A 23,881-nucleotide genomic window follows, 5' to 3' on the forward strand; every position below is an offset into this window, starting at 1 on the left:
GTGATGATTTGCCTCTGGAGGTCTTAGGCCAGCTCTGCCTACACGCTAGATGTCTGAACCAAAGAACCATCATTTCCTGCAGCTCTGTGGTTCGGAAAAACCAAATTATTTCTAGTGGCTTTCTATAACTCCCCACCATGACATGAATGCTAATTCTTATTCTTCAGGGAATGAACAAACAATATGCCTTAAGCAAGACCAGAGCCAGAGAGTTTAAATCAATTTTGATTTATTTTTGTTCTTGTACAATATTAAAGAAATAATAAAAAAAAACACAGAACCAAACTCTGGGTACAACAGTTTGATCCGATTGATTCTGTAGCATACCCTAAGTATGCAAATTCTTCTACACCAAAAACAAATGCTCACACAAGTTGGCATATAGCATAACAAACTGATGTAAATAAAACAAAAAAAAGTATTAAAGTATTAGCACATAACATGGATGTAGTATTAGGAAAACAAATACGCTTGTTTCATCACCCATTTCCCTGTACTGAAAATAGATATTTAATCCCCTCTTAAACTCTTAAAAAACACAGCATTTGTTTTCATGAAGTCATTTTTTTTTTCTAATCATTACCGTCTAATTCAGCGGTTTTCAAACTTTTTGCCTTCAGAGAGAACCCTTTCCAAACCATCTACCGTGGAACCTCTGCAGATCTGCCATGATCTGTGCTGCAGAGAATTCCATGGAATTTTCTGGGGTGCACATTCAGTTAACACAAGGCACTAGCCAGAACTGACGTCACTGTGACCCCGCTTGAGCTGAAAATGTGCCCTATAACAAATGAAAACATTTTCTTACATTCATATCCTGTCTTCCTTCTATCATTGCACTCAAGAAGGCGTACACAGGGCTCTCAAGTGGTCACCCACACAGGCTTAGCTTCAGCATGGCAACTGTATCTTGTGCCCTCAGACCACAGCCTGGGACATCCCACCTCCCTCTGTTGCAAAGGAAAATGCATAGTGGTGGCAAGCTCAGTTTCACTGAAGCCGATGAGCCATTACTGATCTTTTTCTTGAGGAATTTTTTTCAAGGAAATCCAAGGTTCCTCAGAGCACCATTTGAAAACCACTGTTCTAATAGCATCCCCAGACTGCAAGCTGAAATTAACGCTCCCACAACTTTCACGTTAATCAGCATTTATGTATGCTGCCACTCAGCATATCCAAGGAACAGAATCTCTGCTCCAGTAGCATATTTTCATTGATGCTACAAGCAGTGTAGTGTAAAAAATAAAATCAATTTCACAAACCCAAAGTCATAAGTTGAAACTGTCAAATTATTAACATGATTCCATTAGAATAACCTATGCTTGCTTTTCTGTTGCAAGTCCGTTTCATAGATTTTTTTCAAGAAAGCCTATCAAAAGAGGACTTCGTTAACAGAACAAAGCCACCATTTCTGTGAATAGAAGAACAAAAATATTCCTTGTGTCATCATCATCATCATTTTGGTTCATAACTTTACAAATAAAAAAAGAAACAAGTTCTGGTGGTTATTTTTTTTTATAATAGTTACGTTTCAGTTGCACTTTCCCCCTTAACTCTGCTGCTCTATCTTTTTAATCACAGTCACAGGAAACCAAACCTTGTAAGGAGTCCCCCTCGACCGACTTTCACTCAATTTTATCACAGTATAGGTCTAAATTCCCTTGTGGAGATACTACTTATTCAGCATACCTTCCTAACCATAGTGCACCATTATTCAGACTAGTTCCAACATTATCTTTTGAAAGTTTCACTCTGCCCAGGTGTATAAAAGAGGGGGAAGTGGTACTGTGAATGATGAGTGATACATCATCATTTTCTCCCAGTCTCATCTCTTGCCCACAAAGGTCCCCCAATCCAAAGCTTCATATGTGGTCCAACAAATGTGACCTTCCCTGATGACTTCTATTGAGGGGGTAACTCTACTAGAAACAGGGGAAGTATGCATGGAGATCATCCTTCCACTGAAATGAATGGGAAAGGTATCAAAGAATTCCCTGCACACGCTGAAAAGTTTGCACAACAGATGGTGCTGGATTGAAGTGATGGTTATTTGTATGCATTACTTAAGAATGGGCATTGCAGAATTATGATTTCTGTGTCACTGAAAATATTTGAGATGGCATCCTGGGCCCAAGGCAATTTTGCCACTACCCATGGGCTGGATCCAAGTGAAAGTTGGTCAGAATTCTACCCTGTCCCATCCCCCCACCAAGTTGCCTCCTTTATCTAACCCAGGGGTGTCCAAAGTTTTTGGCAGGAGGGCCACATCGTCTCTCTGACACTGCGTCGGGGGCCAGGGGAAAAAAAGAATTAATTTACATTTCAAATTTGAATAAATTTACATACATTTACATAAATGAATATATTAAAGATGAACTTACGTGAATGAATGAAGGTCTTGCAATAGCTTAAGGCCTATAAAAGGCCTTGCACAAAGCAAGGCTGGCCTTTCCTTTTCTGCTACTACTGCATCACAGATGCAAAACAGCAAGCAGTGGAGGGAGCCCTCATCCCACAGCTCATGCGAGAGGTCAAACAGTTGCCCTCATGCTGAGAGCTGTTGCATCCGGCCAGTGTGGGCTCCAACAAATCAGAGGCTCATTGGAGACTGGGAGCTCTCTGAGGGCCGCATTGAGAGGCCTCGAGGGCCCCAAGTGGCCCCAGGGCCGGGGTTTGGGCACCCCTGATCTAACCTGACTCATCCCTTACAGGAAAGCAGTTCTGATTTAGACTAAATGCTAAAATGAATTCTGGGGGGGAGGGGGTTGAATGAGGTGGGTGTTCTATGGCATTTGAAAAGAAACATAAGTTGGAATTTTAGATATACAAACTTATGCAAACAATCTTTCCCCCTCCTCCTCTGGGCAATGATGAGTGATACATCATCATGATACATTATGCTGGAAGTGGCCCTTCAAATATAAACATACTGGATCAAATTCTCCATTGGGATAGGTCAGTTTCCCTTCTGCTGTTGATTCAAATTATTATGAATTCAGCTACTTCTTTATAAACTGAAAATACCTTGTGAATTCTGAAATTTAGAATTCCAAGCACTGTCAACTGATCTTAGCTGCAGCTAAAGCTGCAATCCTATACATACTTATCTGGGGCTTGCTTCTGAGTAGGCACAGCACTGCCCTGCTAGTGAAGCAGAAGAGCTTCTGAATCACGTAAGTGAACACAAAATCTCCCAACTTAACTGGAGCAATGCCAATTGGCATGAAACTTGCAGCTTGCCTTAAAAGCTTCCTACTTCCTGAGCATTTGAGGGAAATAATCTCATTCACATAACTAAAAGAACAAAATCTTAAGACTGCCCATTTGTCATTTCTATGGCTGATAACCATAAATAATGGAAAATGCAGTAATGTTGTTCGGATCTACACAGTCCATAGTTTCTTCAAGTTATCTGCTCTCTTAATAATGAATTGAAAGTTAGGTGAGCAAAAAAAAAATCTTTAAAAACAAAAAGGAAAAATGCCCATTGACTGAATAAAATTCTATGCAGGTGCAATAATCTGCTAAAACAAACGAAACCTACAGCTACCTACTTTTCCACGTCTTCACCCCAACCCATGTTTTTCTTAAAAAGTCTTTTTTCTGACTCAAATGTTGAACTTCATTGCTTTTGATCTTTCAACACCATTATTTTAAAACATATTTAAAAACCCAGTGCTGACAGCACAGTACAGCTACCTTCAAGCTACAATTATTCCATAAGGTAGTAGAGTATTCACAGGTATTTCACTAATCAGTGGTGGTTTCTCAACTGGCAAATCCCCTGGTCTGTCCTTCTCTGACACTCCAGCATAACCCCCCCCTCCCCGCAATGACCATTCTCCTTTCAGGCCCACACTCCAAGCACTTCAACCTCCAACTCATTTCACCTACTGTTTTCTTAACTAATCTGAAAAGAAGGAGCGGGGGGGGGGGGGAATGGCTACTACTTTTCAGTATCCTGGTACTGTCATGGTATTTTACCTTTCAGTCTAATGTACAGGCAGATGCTGTGCCTCTTGCTAGCCCTGCATAAAATGAACTAGAGGCTTGCATTCATTGTAATGCCTTCCATAAAAAGTTGTATTTTTCAATATAAAAAAGCTTAAATTCATAGATTATAAATATTAAAAATACTCAAGAATCTCAGGACGTCATTTGCATTCCAGGGGAACTGTAGATTTAAAGTCCATGATGCATGCTCAGTCCCAAATATAAGATACTTTAAAAATTCTTTATGTGACTATAATAGGTATGGGTAGGAATATAACAAATATAGTGCCTTGTGTCCCATATGTCAAAAGTAACAGGATAAGAATCTTCAGCACCTTTGCCAATCAGGCAAAAAGATGTTGACATTAACTATATGATAAAGTGAAGCTTTTTTACTAGCTTTGTTTCATCAACAAAATACACAATTACTTAACAAAGGTAAGATGAGGCTTTACAATTTTTTTTTTACTGCTTTTAGTACTATCAGCTGTGCCATATGTTTGACCTGATTTCTCAATATGTGCTTTGTTGAATATTTGCTTTTGTTTCTATCTGACACAATTCAAAGTCACAATAAAGTTTATTGTTCATGAGTTCCATTATAAAACTGTAGTGTATATTAAACAGCTACGTATAAAACTGTACTTTAAAAAACTGACATGTTTGTAATCACATTCATTATTTTATAAAAAATAATTATTATTGGCAGCAGTTAGTAACCTGGTCTATCTTTCAATATCGTAGTAGTGTAAAAACTGTAATTAAAAGCATTTCATCTACTTTCAGAGTGCAAGTATTTCTTGCCTAGAAGCGATACAGTAATATACTGAAAAAAGAATGCAGATAGTACTGTTTGTGCCTTCGCAAGTTTTTTTAAAAGTTTCTAGAACCCTATGGCCATTTTGGAATAAAACAAATAAGAAAAAAAAAAAGATTCCATATTCCATTTAGCACAAGTTTACTTAAAAATGCAATGATTTTTAAAGCTCAAGTTATATAGAAAAACAAGCATTTGGTACTATCATCATAAATACAGACATAGAACTGGACTTGATATGATTATCTGCAGGATTTTTGGAACCAAGCTGCCTTCTGCAGTCTAAACCTTGCAGTCAGCTTATTTTATTTTTTTTGGTTCATTCAAATTTGTGTGTGTAACCAATGACTAAGTTCAGACTTGGGCAGAAAAAAGTGTCCATGTCCTCAAAACATTTCTACACAACTAAAAGGCTAGGCAATAGATATGTGTGTGTGTGTGTATATTTGTATATAATTCATACTCAAGTTATTGCCAGTGAAATCTAGGCAAAGATTCACCAACATAAAGGTGTCTGGCAGAAGTCAGTAAGGCATCAAGTTGGCTAGCAGAACAACTTGAGGATACGCTGCCTTTATTTCTAGAAGGAAAGAAAATGTTGGATTTCAAGACTCATCAAGCACAGAGCCAGGAGCTATTACAGCCAGGTGAGAAAGGGCTCATTTTTACTGAGGACAGACTCCACATCATTGAGGATGGGGATCAGGTCTTCAGACTCCAACGTCCCAAGATCAACGTTTGTTCCTGGAAGACAGTCAAGGAAGTCAGGGAAACGGTTCTGTTGGGGGTTGATAGTCATGGGAGTCTGTGTTACGTTATCTCCTGCAAAAGAAGAGAAGAATGACTGAGGCACTGACTTCTTAACCTAATATACAAACCTCCAAGAAACCTTTTTTCACCAAGTTGACTTTGTTGCCTCTTCTTCCAGTCCAGACAACTTGGAGGATATTAAACATGAAGATTTGACTGAGCTCCATGGTCTAAGGCTGTACAACACTGTTGAAACTAAGTACGTTTCACTCCGTTCAGTGACTGTCTGGGACCGCAACAAAAGCCACATTTCACATTCATACATGCATAGCTGCACAAGAATGGCTTACGGCACAATCCTAACCAGGTCACTTCTGAGTTACTTCTGAGTTACTTCTAAGTCCTATTTTGTTTAGTGGGGCTTACTCTCAGGAAAGTGTGGTTAGGACTGCAGCCTTATTTGTAGTACTATCCCACATATGTATATAAATACTAAAACCACTGGGACAGGCCTAGTTAAGTGGGTGGATGTGTTTAGGAGCATGAAAGAAGAGGGGAAAAAAGGATTCTCAACTTTATAAGAATGGACAAGCAAAATACAAGAGCAACAAATTACTGGGCATGCCAAATTCCTGTGGTCAATACCTGCAGGATACTTGCACACTTCATAAGAACAGCTACAGAAAAACACAGAGGGGCAAATTTAATGTGCGATGACAGAAGCAGGTCTGAAAGGTATAAGGAGTTGTGTGTGCACTTTGATGCACTTACTAAATGGGCAGCTCTACATGTACATTCCATGAATGGGTTCATTGCTTCAGGGTAGCAAATGATAAAGTCAATGCAGGTAGGGGAGCTCCATCAATAAAATGGAACCCTTATGAAGAATAACTGGTTCAAGGTACCTATACTTCAAGAAGCAGAAGAATCCTAGAATTGCCCAAACTGAATTGCATTCGAAATTCAGCCACATCACTCCTGACTTTGATTACAATTAGTTGTCAATGATGCAATTCAGTTACAGACAAGAAATATAAGACCTCATGGGTGAAGACCAGAAATACCAAAAACAGAATAATTCTTTTAACAATCTTCATTAACTGCTTCCATAAGAGTGCATTTCATAAAACACTTTCACACTTCTTTTTTTCCTAGTGGAATGTAACCCCACATGAGGCCCACCCTAAGTAGTTTTGGGTCAGTGAATACTATGCTCCAGGGCAAACCCTCAAATCCACTTCAGAAGCTGCTGTTGAGCAGAAATCCAGTTCTCTCACTTACTGACCAACCAGAGAAGAGAGCACCTCTGATCATACACAGAGTACCTGTTCCCCACCATTAAGTCACCAAAGTCCCACCACAGTGGGCATTAAGGGGGGGCTGTTTTTCAGGCAAACTGATCCCCAGAACCATGGTCTTATCAGCTTCATATGGAAGCACGTGCAATAAATTGTGTGACTGATGTAAGCGTAAAGTCACCTTGGCTGTCAAATGGATCACTTATGATGGTATTTAAAAAAAAAAAATTAAAATGTGCTTCTTTGTTCCTACCTGTGTCCATCTCATCTACATTGCTGAGGAAGTCTTCAGGTGTTGTTGGTATGCTGTAACATCCTAAGCCTAGGCCACTGTCTGTGCTCTGCTCCCTGGAATGGTATGGCCCACTATGAATTAAGACACGAAGAAACCTCAGTCAAACATATGCTCCTAGAATGCTTATTGAGAGGACAGAAATTCAAGTGCCTAAACCAATGTATTCTAAACATGATTGACTGTACCCTGCATGTAGGTGGGGTCCCCCATGCCAGCATGAAATAGGTTGTTGTCTTGGACAGAACTTTGAAACCTAGACATCTTAGGTTTGATTTTTAAAAAAATTCTAGTCCTCAGGGTTGCAAATCGGTGGGCAGTGGTTAGTGAAAGATCAAAAACTGGATGGAGCTAAACATCGCTTCCAGTGGTCAGGGGTGACATTTCAGTGCCCTGCACAGCATCCTAGCCTTCTCTCATGGGTCCTCTTCCCTATTCCCTAACCCTCTTGAACCACTTATCCATAAACTCCATTCCCGTTACCACTTCACACTTTGCCAAGAAATTCCAAGTTCTTCAGCAGCCTGACTGGAGAAAGGATCACACACTCTGTGAACCTATGCAGCAGCATCCCTGAACTCATGCCTTAACCAAATTTGTTCACCCCTCCTTATTTTGGCATATTCATGCTTTTTTTGTGGAGGGGGCGTGAATGAGGCAGCAGCAACAACAATAATCTCTCTGTACCGCCACACCACATTATCAGCGATGCTTAACTGTGCCAATTGTTCAAGAAACCAGTATCTGCATTGGTCACAGGGACCGTGAATGCAACAATTATTAGGACTAATCAAAGTTCCCAATGTGGTATCAAGGTTTCCTAGTTACTCCAAAATCTTCCTCAAGCTTGATGTCAGTTGTGTGCCCTAGCTAAGTTCTCAAAGATCTTTAGACTGTTTCTGCCCAGTTCCCTAAACACACATGTAAAAGATGCAGATGAGGACTGGTAAGATCAGAATTAGTTAGTAAACAGTCAAATGCCTGCCAGTCAAATCTTTCACGCCTTACAGGCAGAGCTGCTGCTTTCCATCTCCACCACAGACTACAAACTGAAAAGAGAAATAGTTTTGCTTGGAAATGGTCTGTACTGCATCGTATAAAACTGTTGGTGAGCAATGTGCACTTGCCTGTTCAGGAACGGATCCGACCCATTATTTGAAATCGATCTCATGTCTTGTGTCATGTTTGGTGTGCTCACAGCGGTTTGAACTGGGGCCATGTTCTCAGACTCCATGGGAAGTTGTCTGTACAAATCAGCTTCCTAAAGGAAAAATAAAAACATACTTTCAGTGCTGGGGTGGGGGCAAGCCAAGAACACAGAGTGCTGTAGGTACACATCAGCCCAAAGATGATACAACAGTCCCTTAGTTCTGGAATCTGCGTCTCAGTTTTGCCTTCTGGGACAATTTCTGCACAGACCTTTGTTTATTTTATACATTTATATCCCACCTTTCCTCCATCATGAAACTAACGTCAGCGTCCACGGAGTTCCAATGCAGTAAGGGTTGGTATCACTGGTCAACAATCAAGGGCTCACTGCTGATCCCCGAGACTACCTCTATGCCCATAGCTTGTGTGACACACTCAGCAAAGAAAACAGCTTCAATGTTACTTCCTTTCTCTAATCCCATCTGCCAAGATAAGCTGTACCCTAAACTTGGGGGGGGGGGGAGGTCACCTGGGGGAGCCATGGAGTGGAATTTCCTGAGGTTCTTCTAAATCTTAGAAGTAACCCTGCGAAGCAATCTCTCATCTCGGCATTGAGAAGGTCTAGATTCACTTAATTTCAGTAGGGTGGTTGGATCAACCTGTCTTCAGACCATGCCCTGGGATTTTAAGAACTCTGTTAATGCGTACACACACACCCAGATCATTTCAAATTTCTGTCCCCTTTCCCAACCTGTAGATGCTAAGTAACTGGTGAGTGCACAAACATGTAAATGCATGGGCACACAATGCTGGGACACTGTGCCAAAAAACTGCTGTGCCAGGGAAGCCAAAAAACTGCTTTGGTGGGTGAAACTTGGGAAGATAACACAACCAATTTAACCTTCTCTAGGTAGGCATGAGCAATTCACCACATGGGGGCAGAAAAACATTGATCAGGAGGTTTAGGTTGTTCCAAACACATAACTTCCTGCTGAAGGATAGTCCTCGACTTTTCATTCCTGGAGCTACTTCTGAACAGTGTCGGTGGAAGAGATGCAGAATCCAATGTAAGGCTGCAGGAATTCATGTCGATTCATCTAGAATCCAAGCAATCGCTGAAGCAGCTAAGCCAGTGTTTCTGAAACTGTGGGTCGGGACCCACTAGGTGGGTCGCGAGCCAGTTTCAGGTGGGTCCCCATACATTTCAATATTTTATTTTTAATATATTGGACTCGATACTACCATGGCATGTGACTGCATTTGGGGAAATGTTACCGAACTGTACTTTTAACAAGCTACTATGTGTATTCTTTTAACAATGATAGTAAATGGGACTTTTTCCTGGGTAAGTGTGGGTAGGATTGCAGCCTAGGATTGTTAAAAATGTTCCTGCTTGACGACGTCACTTCCAGTCATGACATCATTTCCGGTGGGTTCTGACAGATTCTCATTCTAAAAAGTGGGTCCCGATGCTGAATGTGTGAGAACCACTAAGTTAAGCTATTAGTACCTAGGAACCAATGATTTACTGTAATGAATGTCAGCACACTCCACTGTTAATGTGTGGCTTAACATTTTGTTTCCTATATTCTGAATATAACTGGTAACTAAAGATGAAGCAAGAACATTATCTTCTTTGCTGAAGTCAATGCAGAGAATACCACTAATAGCTAAGCTTTTGTAGCCTGACAGTGACACCTAGTGGGTTAGGGAGTGATGCAAAGGATGTAGTCCCTGTGGAAAATCCACTTAAACTTAATAAGCACAGAGAACTCCTACACCTCTATCAGTCACCTATCTATGATCGGTTGCAAATTAATCTAGCTATAGGCCACGGCAAAAGATTAAAATTGCACCCTTACTCTTGTAAGTCTTGTGCACTTCCTATTCCGTCCAACAGAGCTGATACAGGTGAAATTTCCAGTAAATTATGCTCATGAACAAATGTGGAAGACATCCAAATCAACCCATTTCAGATGTAGTGGAAAATTATGGTTTCCGGAAGTGATCATTTCCTGAAGACGAGCAAGCCCTGAAGAGCAGAGGGTTTAGGTTTTCCCCCTCCAGCATTCTGTGCACAAGAAGAAGGGGTGTGTGTGCGTGCAGGACTGCAATGACTGTATCTGGTTCATGTAGCAGAACACCATCATTTCCCCATTACATCTAGTCAGAAAAAGTTTGCTATTAAAAGTTTTGTCTTGGGGAATACCACTTTCAACTGTATGTTAATTAAACTTATGTTGCCTTTGTATCTACACTGATTTATAAAAATCAGAACTTGAAAGTGCTATCAGGGTCTTGGGTGTGGCTCTCTCTTTTATGTGTCCACCATTTCTTCCTTGACAATATGAAAGCATGTCAAGAGGGACCACTTTTGCTATAGCCTGCTACACATACCTGCTGGAAGTTGCAGGGAGTATCACAGTATGTATTTGCAATTGAACACCACTAGTTATTTCCTGTTGCCTAGCTGAGCTGATCCAATTCCTTGTCACCTTGGAAATCTAATGATACCCGTTCTGGAAAGGGAATCAAGCCTTGGTTAGGATGCCAACTGATTATTCTTGGCATTCTGAACTAGGTCTGTAAAATCCACTCCTTTGGCATTTCAGTCTTCGATGAAGTTTATCATATTATCAATCTTACACCATGTACTTCTTGGTAAGATTGATAATTCACCATGTAAACATACATCATGTTTGTGCATGAGCATACGTGTGTGCAGGTGCCTGCTTGAGAGAGAGAGAGAGAGAGAGAGAGAGATCTAGTAGTCTGGCCCATCTGAGCGCAAAGGTAAACACACTGGCTACATGGACTACATGGAGCTTTGTAAGCTGCCTTGAGCATTTACTTCAGCATTGGAAAAGCAGGACACAAATTTTTCAAATAAATATGTAAGGGCGCAATCCTAACTAACTTTCCACCACTGATCTAGCCGCAATGCAGCCTCAAGGTAAGGTAACAAACATGCCCGTACCTTGAGCAGACCTCCATGTCTGCCTCTCCACTGCAGGATGCAGTGCATGCCACATTAGCACAGCTATGTCAGTGCTGGAAAGTTGGTTAGGATTGTGCCCTAAATGTCTATCTATGAAAAAAAAATCACTACTGGTCGCATCAACCTCCTATTTGCTTTCTGAAATGTGGCATTGACTTGGAAGACAGTTCCAAGTCAAGACAGTATTGGAGATGTGGGACAACCCAAATGGGATGCCCTGATTTTTTGGAATGATCTTATTTTGCTTGTGTTTATATCAGTTTGCTTCAGTCATTTTGTTCCAGGTTATATTCCGTCCTTATGGGAGCTTTCCAAATGAGATACATTGTGTATTCAATTAGCTTCACTGTCGGGACAGAAGTTGTTCCTTCAGCACTGGTAGTCTCCATGCTGTAGTCTTCCTGAGCACAAAACAGAGGCAATGCTGGAATGGAGGGTATGAGTAAAAAGTGTCTTATGATGGAGGGGACAGACTGGAATTCTACCTTTTTATTTGGCAGAAGTTTGTTGATTTGTTCCAATACTGAACTCTGAATACTTCCATTCCTCTGAGCTGGCCTACCCTTCACCATCTCCACCACCCCCCCCCCCATTTCCTAGTGACACAGCCTGTAGTTCTGTCTAGTCCCTCCTTTTTTTGCTATTTGTTTCTAATTGCCTTTTGTGGAAAATAGAGGATTAAAGGGTTGGTGAGATATGCTGCTGCTTCATTACTTATTATTCTGTAAAAACTGAAAGAAATAAAAATTTGCAAATTCAAAAAGAATGATATAGGGCTGGATTTCTCAATTAATTGTTGGGTGGGCCAGCCGCACCCTTTAAGCTGCTAGCCTGGGGCTGTCACACATCAGCACTCGGCAATTGCTGGCACCCTGGTCTCAGCAGGCATATTCCCTCATTATACATGCATTACTGTGTTCATTGATAGCACAGGTGGCTGAAGGGCAGCTTAAGTGTCTCAGACAGCTTGGGGAACAGAAGTTTGTGGCATTCCTGAACTAAGGCAGCATAAGGATCTAAAAGGCCAGTAAACACAAGACTTCCAAATTACAGGATGCATGTGCAGTGAGTAGCCCCAGTGTTTTCCTTCTCTGCACAGATACTATAGCCTACAACGAGGACATGGAAACCTTGTCCAGAGTTGCTTCTTTCTAGCTTCCTTCCTGTCTTTGGAAGTGTCCATCTCTGCTGGTGTGCAGATGACAAGAACTCCTTGACATAATTTACAAATTTTTACGAATAGTTTTGTAATTGTGGCAAATTCCAAAAGACAACTGCTAAGGCAGGCTATATTTAGTCAGAGTGGCACAGTGCTTAGAAGGTTCAAGAAGGACCCAGCAGATGACAGTTCAAAACATTTCTCAGCTGTGTACCTCATTGGTGACCTTGGGACCACTCACTCTCAACCTAACCTACCTCAGAGGGTTGTTGAGATGATAAAAATAAGAAAAACCACATACACATGAAGGGACAAAAATGAACTAAACAAATAAAATTCAGCAACTGTTAACCTCACACCTGAATTTATTAATGTCTTCTTATAATCTCCCTTGTTATAGTTTACCTGAGAGAGTTTGCAACAGAAAACTTTCCTAGGTCCATATAAAGAGAATTAACATAACTCATTTGAATTCTTTAAAGCAAACAAAACTGCCTTCCTTGTTTCACAGCTGACTGTTGAACTTCTAAGCAAGAACTGACAATTTATCCGCTCCATGATGTCAAAGTGAACCTGACTTGATCCAAATCTGATCTGAAAATCAGCTCAGATACTGTGAGCTTTGGGGGCAGTTGGATGGGCCTGTAGAGGCCCTTGGCCCAACCAGGCTCAAGTTTCAATTGTATAATTGTTCTATTGAACACTGTTAAAAAAAAAAACAAAAAAAGCCTTGACAATAAACAGTTTAAAAATATTTTGCCTAAAGTTTCACAGTGATAATTGTATTTATTTTAGAGTTATGCTGTGCATGCCCAAGACTTTGATTTTATTCTGCATAGAATGTGTCTAGATCAGCCCAGAAAGTGTTGTGCAGTTACCAATTCACCTTTTAAAAGCTAATGTCTGAAGCAGAACGCTAAAGAGACTGATGAACCTCAACTGGACTCAGCTGTTTAATGGCTCAACTCCCTGTATACAGCAACACAAGACAAGTTGCTGCCCAGCTGTACGGATTCCCCCCCCCCCCCCCCCAGGCATTGCAACAAATGAAAGTGGGAGAGAAGAGCCTTGGGCCTGCTACTACAACGGCTTCAAGACAAAGCACTTCTCGGAGTGCATCTGGCAAAAGAAGTGTATCCTGCAGGCCAATTGTGACATTTTCACTGACATTTACTGAAACACACACACAAGCCTCGGCAGCACTGATGGTCTTTTCTCTTTGCTGCTGCTGGAAGCACAATGCTTTCCAAAAACCAAAAGGAGAGAGGAGCCAATGGAAACAGAGGGAAGATCAAGGCAACCGTGACATTGCATCAAATGCCTGGACATGACAGCGGCACTAAAATGCCTTCCCCTTTAGTGGTTTCTATTAAAGCTGCCAAAATGTGTAAAGGCTTCAAAGGGCTGCTGCAGCGGGGTGAATTATTCACCGCGTTGGTACACACACAGACCCTTGACGTAACCTTCTTTTTAACTACACGCCAAGTGATTTTAGAAATATCCAGTCACATTTCCTGGAACCTTTCCCAACAGAAATAGCTCACTGCACATGCACAGCTGCTAAACCGTCCCTTTAGAATGTGGGAAGGGTCCCATTTCATGCTGCTCCTCACTACACTTCCGCCCCATCAGCCCTTTGATGCAGGGCAACAACTGAACATTTGGATTCTGCTTTGACATTTGCATTCATCAAATTGCTCTGTTGAGCGTGGCCTTCTGTTTTCCCCTGGAATCTTGAGATGTCCACCTTTCATTTACGTTACAAAGCTTTGAGTCCTGATTGTTCTAAGAGCAGTAACAGAATGAAAAGAGAAAAGAAAGCACAAAGAAGCCCAAGATCACTCTGATTTTCAGTCCTTGTGAGTTTCAGCATTATCCAGAGTGTCTAGATTGACATAAAATAATCTTAAAAGAAGGATAATTTGACAAGTGCAAAATGTACACTTAGTTGGTCTCTGCATAGCTCAAGAACAAATGGAAATATTCCATTCAATGCAAATGGAAATATTTAATTGTGGCTTGACATACAAAACTAGTTCATGCCGAGGTCCATGAATATTTCTAACCTGGCCCAGAGATCATGCTGCCTATCAGTTCTTCTCAAAAAGAAAAACCTTTGGGAGGCAGACAGTTGCCTGAAGAGGCTGCATTCCTATTAGGTGCCTGAATTTGGGTGAGGTATTGGAACACCAGCCCCACCTCCTTTCAAAACTCTGCAGTTAAGCATCTCTCCTCATGCATTAAGTATCTCCACAGGCTGCCAGGATCAATTAAATATTTACTTCTTCCAATTAAAAGATATCTTAGCCAATGAATTGCATACATTTTGGCTGGTTAATTAAAAGCAGCATATAAATTGGCATATGAATAAAACAATCCTTATGATAGAGGGAAAAAACAGTTTCTTCCTTGTTTTGGGATATTGGGTGAATGTTTCACAGTAGGCACCAATTTAGAAAAGGCATTCTGTCCCATATAAGGGAGGAAGAGAATGCCTCTTGTAAGATGGGGCCTGCCACCCCCAAATTTTATTTGCATTGGTACTTGAAACAGTTAGCACTTTTAAAAACTCTGCCACTTAAGTATTATTATTATTGGCACAGCACTTAAAATACATTTTGAAAATATGCAGTTTGCTCCCTTTGGATTCCTCTTCTGACCACTTCAAAGCACCCTGCAAGTCTACATGACCTTGCTGCTTCTCTTTCCTTTGGATCTGCCTGCCCTTAAGCCAAGGACATGACTGAGCACTTGCCCAACAAATAGTTTTGTCTTTGGCATAAATTATATGCCAAGGCTTCTCAACTTATAGACACGCACTAAAACAATGCTTGAACAGCCCTCCTTCACTATTGCTTTCTGAAAAGAAATTAGCCTCCTGCTGAGACGAACCAACTCAGCTGGACAAAATCTTATTAACTGCTATCTGTTTTGTTCATAAATAGTTTGCATGCTACATTACTGAAACTCATTAATTCAAAGACAACTCTATGGGTTGTGATTATTACTAATGATTATTTCTTCCAAGTTTCTTACTGATCAGTATACATAAAACTAATACGGAAACATTTATGATGATATTGCAAAATGATGAGTAATCATACATTTGTTGATGTTCACACAGTCAATTATATTAATTAGTATCCTCAATGTATTGACTTTGAATTAAATTGCTAGGACTTGCTGCCAACTATACATATTGATGATCATGCATAGCAAAGAATGCCACCACTTACTGCCCTATTCTATTCCCTATTTATGACTGCAGGAGGAACGTCCCACTAAACGAAAAGGCCCAGCCACAAACAAAAGGCCCAGCCACAGCATGTGGAGTGCCCTGCCACCAGACCAGTCTGAGCCACAACCACAGACTCTGGGCTGTGTCAGCCTCATTAGGTCAATGGCAGGAGTGTGTGGTGGGCAGGGAGGGGGAGAGCAGAGGGCAGATGGGGGTGGATCCCAGTAACAATAGTGTGCGCCAGTATCTATCTTATCTCTTCTTTTTTGACCAGTCCCATTTTCTCTCTTTGGACTCATAGGCTATCAGGAGGCCTACACAGAGGTAAGGGAAAAATATATTTCATCACCTCTCTCCGGACTTCTAATCACTCCCCAAGGTGTGGGCTGCATGCTACAGCATGGCAGGGAATAGAATTGGGCTCCTAGTTGTCTTTATTGTGTCGGGGGATAGACACAATAAAGTGTTCCCACTTTAAAGTGGTCCCCCCTTTATAGAGGGGACGTTATCTCAAAGTATCAGAGGTGAGTATATAAACTAGGAGCTGGTTTGGGCAATGCACTAAGGAAAATTTTTCTCATGTGCTGAAAGTTTCTCACATTTCTGTGTTTGCAGGAACAACAGGAGGTAAAAGCCAATGGCTTATACATCTCAACAGAGTATCTCTATTTGCACTGCAAGAAGCTGAACCAAGTATAAGTCTAAACCACACTAACATCATGCTCTTAAAACATTCTTAAGCCATTTCTGCCCAATGTTGCATATATGTAACAGGGATCAAATGTGTACACATGTGGGCTGGGCAGAAGTGGGTTCAAATGTGCAAGAATAGTCCTGAAATAAGACATCCCTTTTTGAATAACTCTTAGAGAAGTACCTAAAAGATATTTTGTCAAATTCATGTGACCCTAATCCAGAAAACTGTTGAAAGCCCGTTTACAACTGTGAGCACAATCCTATGTGTGCCTACTCAGAAGTAAGTCCCATTGTGCTTACTCCCAGGAATGCGTGCATAGGATTGTAGCCTGTTAGTACTTCAAATCAGTAGGAAAGGGGGGGGAAGAACGTGAAAAAATGAAATTACAGGTATGTACATGCAATATGAATCATCATATACTAATTTATGAAATTGAGATAGCTCTCTTCCTTCCAATGAGCCTCTCTTTCTTGAGGCAGCTAGAAAAAGACACTTTTCCAACACTGCCTCGAACTTCTGAAACGAAGCAGGGTAAGAAATCCCATCACTTAACCAAATGACTCTGGAGAGAGTGGTGTATTCCTTCACTGCTGGGTGTGTCACTCGAAGCAGGGCAGCTGCAGATACTGAAATGTCTGCAGAGAGGGTCTGCTGTCAGCCAGCCAGCCAACAGCTGCTATCAAGCTGGAGAGCAGACTGCAAGTGAGGCCTGCTGAAAGAATTCCACTCCCTTTTACCCAAACCCTCTTCACCTCCTTTCCGTTGCCTAGCAATCAGCACACATACACTTACTCAGCATTTTTTTCTCCTTTAGACAGGTTGCAGTAATACTAATAAAAAACAAAAAAACAAAAAAGCAACACTGAAGGATCAGGGAGGCTAGAAAAACGTTGGAACAAAGACACCCTTTGGGAGTCTGCTGCACTGAGTGCTGCTTGGGCTCAGTACTACTTGAACTGCTGAGAGGAAGTTCATCAAAGCTCCTGCTGATTAAGGCTACATGCCACGGATTGCACCGCACATTCTTTTTTTAAAGGAGCAGAGGGAAGGGACAACAACCTGCTCCTTGCTAAAATTAGCGTGCACAACTGCAGTACCATAGCAGACCTCAGAGGCTTACTTGGTCCTTCCAGAGCAAGCCAACTCATGTTGCATTATGTTTGCGTAGTTTTTCAGGGTGCAAAACTAGAACCTAAATTGGGTGTATCACAGGTGCAGAGAGCTAGGTCCAAGAACCCAAAGGAAGTACAGATGAAATCTGATGTCATTACTAGAAGCATCCTTGTAGAGCCATCTTTTAATTTTGCCTAGTACTAAGAAGTAAGATGCAGCTAAGTGCCTCTTTATTAACATGAAAAGAATGAGGGTCTCTCCCCCAGCACTCCTATTTTCAATCCACATTGTAGACCTGGTCTGCCCACGGACATTCTAGGTTTTTGCTTTATGCCCAGGGCTGGCAAGAGTCAACATTTAAAAAGCAAGAGTATAATGAATCTGGGCCATCTCTTACAATGTCTCACACCAGTCAGTGGTGTAGCTAGAGGGGTACAAAGCACTAAGTTTTGCAGGGAGCCTCACTGCAGCGGCCAAGCAGCCCCTCCCTTTCAGAGCCATTCCGGGTGGACACCTTCCTTTTGCTCCCCCAGCCTGGAATGACTCCAAAGGGGAGAGGCTGCTTGCACCCCACAGTGAGGCTCCTTGCAAAACTTAGTGCTTTGCACCCCCTCTAGCTATGCCACTGGCTCCAGTGCTAGCCTTCTGAAATTTAAGGATACACCAACTACTTATTCCATAATATGCAATGTCACACACTTGTGTTCTATGTCAATCAATCAAGACGTTCTTGCTGTGGTTGTATAGTCCACATTAACGGTAGATCAGAACCCCCACTTTGCCCATACATTGTTTTGATAAAGGTTTTTTAATCAAGGAAATACAGTATAGACATCTTTTATGTTTTAGCACAACAAAACTGCATAGCAGTGAGAGTTTTAATGAGCTGGCTTAGAAAGGACTTAAATGTGTACTTGATAAAGATTTTTATCAAAACATGAAAGGAACATCAATCCTAGCAGCTCTCCTGTAAATGCATTTGTAGTGAGCTCACAGCTGTCCTTGATGCTCTTTGGTTTATTCCCAGAGAGACTCTCATCTGGGCACTGACCAGACCTGCACCTCCTTACTTTAAAACTGCTGCATCATGAACCCTCAAAGACTGTGCCCTGGGAGTTTTTGCCACTTTGTAGTCACCAAGTTCCATGTACTTGAAAAAGTTAATGAGCTATTAATCAACGCTATTTAGAATACATGTAAAATATAAATGTAACAGAAATAAATCAGAATGTATCCATTTGCATTTTGATGAGATAGTGAAACATGAATAAAAGCTTAAATATAAGCTAAAACTATTTTTTAAAAACCCTCAGCATATCTTGGCATATATTTATCTGACAATCTGAAGCACCAGTTTATGAAGCCATTCACAAAAGATTATAAATGAGTATGCATGGGAGGGGAAAATCTACACTAATATCTTAATACATTGAAAGAAAAAAGGAGGGCAGTTTATCACTGAAAAAACTGCTTGGACTGTGAGAATGTGCAAATGTCATCGCCACAACCATAGATTGAGGACATAAAAGCTGGGCTCAAACAACAAAATATAGCTTATGGTTATAAACATGAGGCTCTGGGACATTCCCTAATGACTATAAATACACATGATCCTGTTGAGTGGACAATTCATTTATACTCCCATTTGGTAAAAAATACAGAAATAAGATACATCTTTTAAAAAACAATACATCTGAGTTAGAGGTATTACTCGAGTTACACTCCAAAAAATGTGTGTTTTCAACCCAGACTTGATACAAGTTTTTTAAAAAACAGAACAAAAACAATGTTAGGGGAAGAGCACAAAAGACCCAAAACCATGATGGGAAAGTTGGGGGCTTAAACACATAGCCCCCCTGCAGTTTATAGCCTTAACACATGCCCTCCAGCACTATTTATATGCAAAAAGTTTCTGTTGACTTTCTATAAAGGATTTCTTCAAGCAGGCAAGATCAGGCTATAAATTACAGCGGGGACTACATGCTTAAGCCCCGCTAACCCTTCCAGCAGTCTCATGCGATTCCCTACCCCAGAGCTATTTGTAAAAAAAACACCACTACACACTACAATAACAAAATTCTGGGGCAAAAGCATGCTCCCCCCAAAAATTTTTGCCCCCAAAAAATTCTGGGGCAAAAGTTACATGTGTAACTCTATCCTGACATTAATAGTTTCATTCATGTGAATGTAACTTACGGAAAAAATACATAACCTTTCCAAAACATATTTTTGTTTCTGACCATTAAAAAGTTACAGATGGAGGATTTTCAGGTGAGGAGAGACTATTAAAACTTTTTCTACACCTTCAGCTAGTCATACACAGCACTGAGGGAAAGAATTTCACAATGTAAGCTTGGATATACACTGTGAGGTTTAGTCCTGTCCTGGTACATCTGACTGAGCATAAATAAAACATCAGAACAGATATGCCAACTGGTGTCATTGCACAAATAGAAAACATACTTCTGTTTGCTGCCAAGAAATGCGATACTGTATTACTAAATACAGTATAAACAAGTGTTACCCTGGAATAGCCAAAGTGGTTTACGGTCACATCTCAAAGGCAAAAGGACACCATGGACATGAGAGTTTAGACTTCTTTACCCCATTAGATTTATTTTACCCCAGCCCTATGAATGTTTACTCTAAAATAAATGCTGCTGAATTCAGTGGAACTTAATCCCAAATAAGGGAGCACAGAGTTGAAGCCTAAGCTCTTTTTTTAAGGGGAAAAGGAAACAGTGTGGAGAAGAGGTTGGAACTTGGCTTAATCATGTTGGTAACTGGGGCAGGAACAACCTCTACGCAGAGTCATATATTTCGTTCCCATGTTAATTGTTACAGTAACAGGTTTATTGTGTTTTTTCTGAGGAAGCTGGCTGACTTTAACTGAGCACAACACAATATCATCAGTAGGGAATACTCCCTAGTGTATGAAACACACCCTTTGCCATTGTTCAAAGCTTGGTTAAAGGAAGCACCGGAGCTATTTTCAACAACGCAAGTCATAAGAACGGAACATGAAATTTAAGCAAAATCCAAAAATTCACAAGACAAGACAAAATCTCAGAGACTTTTCTCATTGCTCTTGTCTTATGCATCTTGTGCATAATTATTTGAATCATTAGCTGTTTATACTCTGTCTCAAACGGTTAATGAAGCAAGACTAACAGCCCAATCCTATCTATGGCTGCGCTCCCTTAATGACATGGTAAATGGTCACGCACAGCATGCTGAGAGCAACCATTTGGGAGCTGCTGCCAAAAACAGTGGTGGAGCTGGAGGCCCACTGCTGCTGTCAGCTGCCTCTGGCAGTGAAAGTAAACAGGCGGTGAGGGGTGGGCAAAACAAGGTGGGGGGAACGGGGGAGTTTCCATTCCAGGGCAGGGGAGAGGCAGAATGCAGGTGGATCTTGGTGGCACAGGTGTGTACCGGATCCTAACCTCATTCGCTTTCTCTCCTTGGACTTGCACCAGCAAAACAGCTGGCACAGATCTGAGGATACTCATTGAGGCAGCAAAGGCTGGCCCTGGGACAAAAGTTATTTCACCTTAAGGAGGTCCCCACCTACAAGATGCAGCACATGCTCCATTGGCATGGCTGCACTGGGGCGGGATTTAGTTAAGATTGGGCTGCATGACATTTAGAAATGCAAAAGTACATTGAATTGGTTCCAAATTTGCCCCCAGAAAACCTTAACAGCCTACTTTTAAAAGTACATGAAACTTACTGCAGGATTCAATACTTTTAAAGAGGATATCACCTTCCAAAGTCAGGGGAAATTCTGGGTTCCAATAGCCATGGGATATCTCATTACAAATATCAGGCAACCAGTGGTACCAAGAAGTTGTGCTTAAGAGCATAGCAGTACCTGTCGCATGAGTTCCTCCTGGCGCATGCGAATCCTCTCTCTTTCAATCTGGATCCTCTGAAGTCTCAACTTCTGTTGCTGCTGCTGCTGGGAAGTCAACGCGTTGGGCATGTTCAATAAGCCAGCTTGAGGGTTTGGGGTAGGGTGGCTCTGTGGGGAAATGGCTGTGCTGGGTGACATCTGTGGCGCATGCTGGCGATTCATTACTATCGGATAAACACAATTTAGAAAATATTATGAGACAGTTACCTCAGCAATATTATGACAAAGCTACCTCTGCTCTAAGAAACAAAATATTGATTGACAGCTGATTCAAGTCAGTCAAACAAAGTATTTCTACACATAACGTCTAATTAAAAGCTAAGTCAAGTTTCATGTAATGTTTCAAGCTTTGTCTGGTTGACATTTTTCTACTGTCCACAGTAGCAGAATCCAGACCCCTATGGAATGAGAGCATGAGCAGGCACTAAACTTTAAAATTTGACAATAGTTTAACATACAGCTCAGACCTCAGAATTCAGATTTTTCTAAGGTCTCCAAAGTCACCCCGAGCGCTCAGCTGCCTGCACCCAGGACATGCTGTGACATCAGAGGAGTGGAGCCAATGGCAGGCAGATGGACCACAACAATGCTGTCTAGAATGTTCCACTATGACATCAGAGAAAACCAGCCAGTGTCATTAAGAGAGGCAGGACAGGCCACAAGAAGGTCCACAGAAGACTACAAGAAAGAAGAGCTGCAAGGACAAGAAAGATTTGATGAGAAAGAAAATGCAGCCATTCATGCCGCTGGCCTCATCGGTATTTATATCTACGGTGGAGAAAACCAGACAGTTTTTCAGTCCTTTTATTTAAGCCCCGAGTGTTCACATATCAAAGCAAGTGATACAATAATAAATTCAGAGTAAGAAAGTTAATTTGAATCTGCAGTTCTTTCATAAATAAAAAAGCAAAGAAATGAAAATCCACACCAGCTCTGTGGTGCCAACTTTCCCCTGTCTACAGCATTTGAACAAAGAGTGCTTTTTTTCCCAAACGGCCTCTGCATGTTTAGCTTTCAGTTGCAGTCAGTGGAAATCTGACCATCTGTGATTACAGTATGTGAGTTACAGAATGGTGTATTTTACAAACTGCTTGTGTATTATATTAATTACTTTTTAGCAGTGTCAGCATTAAAAAAAAAAAAAGTCCTATCTTCCTTCTCTGTAAAAAAGCCTATGCAAAGAGATTTCCATAGTCATCAATGACCTTAGTTACAACAGGAGCAGAATTGTCTCTGTGCCTATCAAAAACTCAGCACAAGTTTTAATATTTAGCTTAAGCCATTTTACATGTTGTAGTTCAGGGGTGGCCAACCCATAGCTCGCCACATGCCACTTTTTATATACAGAATCTTGAATGTGCCACACCACTTTTTTCAGCCATCTCCAGACATTCTCAGCTGGTTTCGCTGGCCCACGTGATCTGCTGAGTACCTGCTTAGCTAACTTCGCCCTGTCCTGGGTCTTGCTGCTCTCTTTCTGGGCTTTTCACCAGGAGAAGCATCATGTGCTCGCGGCCATGGAGCTCTACACTGGCCAGTGGGGCAGTGACAGGTGACTTTGCATGTGCCACTTAGGAACTGCCTGCATGCCACTAGTGGCATGGGTGCCACAGGTTGGCCCTCCTATTGTAGCATGAAGAAGCATCAAATAAAATGCTTATTCAAACAGTTGGCCAATAAAACGGTTTAAACAAAATCATAGTAAATAGTAAAGTATAGCTCCACCTCAATGTCTAAGCAGATATAGATCTGGTCACTGCCTGGATGGAAGATTATAAATATACAGACAGAGAGTGAGTAAGTGAGACAAAACCCAGTTACCACGTAGGAGCAAGTATGCACAAGTTATAGTAGGCCATAATTACATCCCATGTGCTCACATCACCATCAGGATTTCCAGGTCAGTCTGCTCTGCTTCGGAATGGTCACACACACCATTTTGATTCCTCTGGCGCAGTAATCAGTTGTGAAATTTATGTCATTGCTACGGGCACACTATGTAAGGGGGGAAAAACATCACAGAAAAATGTGACATTTCAAGTACAGCACCTTACAGTCCAATGCTATCGCCTGCTGCCACCACCAGAACTAGTGCTTTCTAGCTGTTGCAAAAGTCATTCAGAAACTTACAGAGCCATCTACTTTCAGACCACTTCTTTCAAATTTTCTTGCAGAAAAATTTCTTCCAAGATCGAATCCGTCAGAGCAGATTGGATTAAAGTGGCAATCCAGACCATGTACCTTATTGCTGCCCGAATTCCATGCTCTTTGGATTGGGGCCATTCTGGTGGCATTGTTTTCCCCTTGGAAAAAGGCTGCCTGATTTAAGAATGCCAAGGGATGTGTCCATAATGGTGATTGGGCAGCAGCGTTGCCCTTCCCCAAGTAGCAGCTTGTTTAACCATTTATGCACATAGTCTAATCTGCCTTGTGAGTTTTGCAACCTACCCAAAATTGAGTTGCA

General features: G+C 41.3%; 1 protein-coding gene across 1 annotated transcript in view; it reads right to left on the reverse strand.

Moving 5' to 3' along the window:
* Window positions 1-212: 212 nt before the first annotated feature.
* The window catches only part of WWTR1 (WW domain containing transcription regulator 1), a 112,860-nt gene continuing 89,191 nt past the window's right edge, over window positions 213-23,881 (reverse strand). Inside the window, exons 3-6 of the mRNA XM_066620550.1 lie at window positions 21,376-21,581; window positions 8,278-8,411; window positions 7,112-7,224; window positions 213-5,632 (exon numbers count right to left, since the gene is read on the reverse strand). Coding sequence (XP_066476647.1) covers window positions 5,448-5,632; window positions 7,112-7,224; window positions 8,278-8,411; window positions 21,376-21,581 — 638 coding nt within the window. The 3' untranslated portion in view covers window positions 213-5,447. The remainder of the gene's footprint in view (window positions 5,633-7,111; window positions 7,225-8,277; window positions 8,412-21,375; window positions 21,582-23,881) is intronic.

Source organism: Tiliqua scincoides, chromosome 3 (assembly GCF_035046505.1).
Source record: "Tiliqua scincoides isolate rTilSci1 chromosome 3, rTilSci1.hap2, whole genome shotgun sequence".
In the NCBI taxonomy this organism is placed as follows: Eukaryota; Metazoa; Chordata; class Lepidosauria; order Squamata; family Scincidae; genus Tiliqua; species Tiliqua scincoides.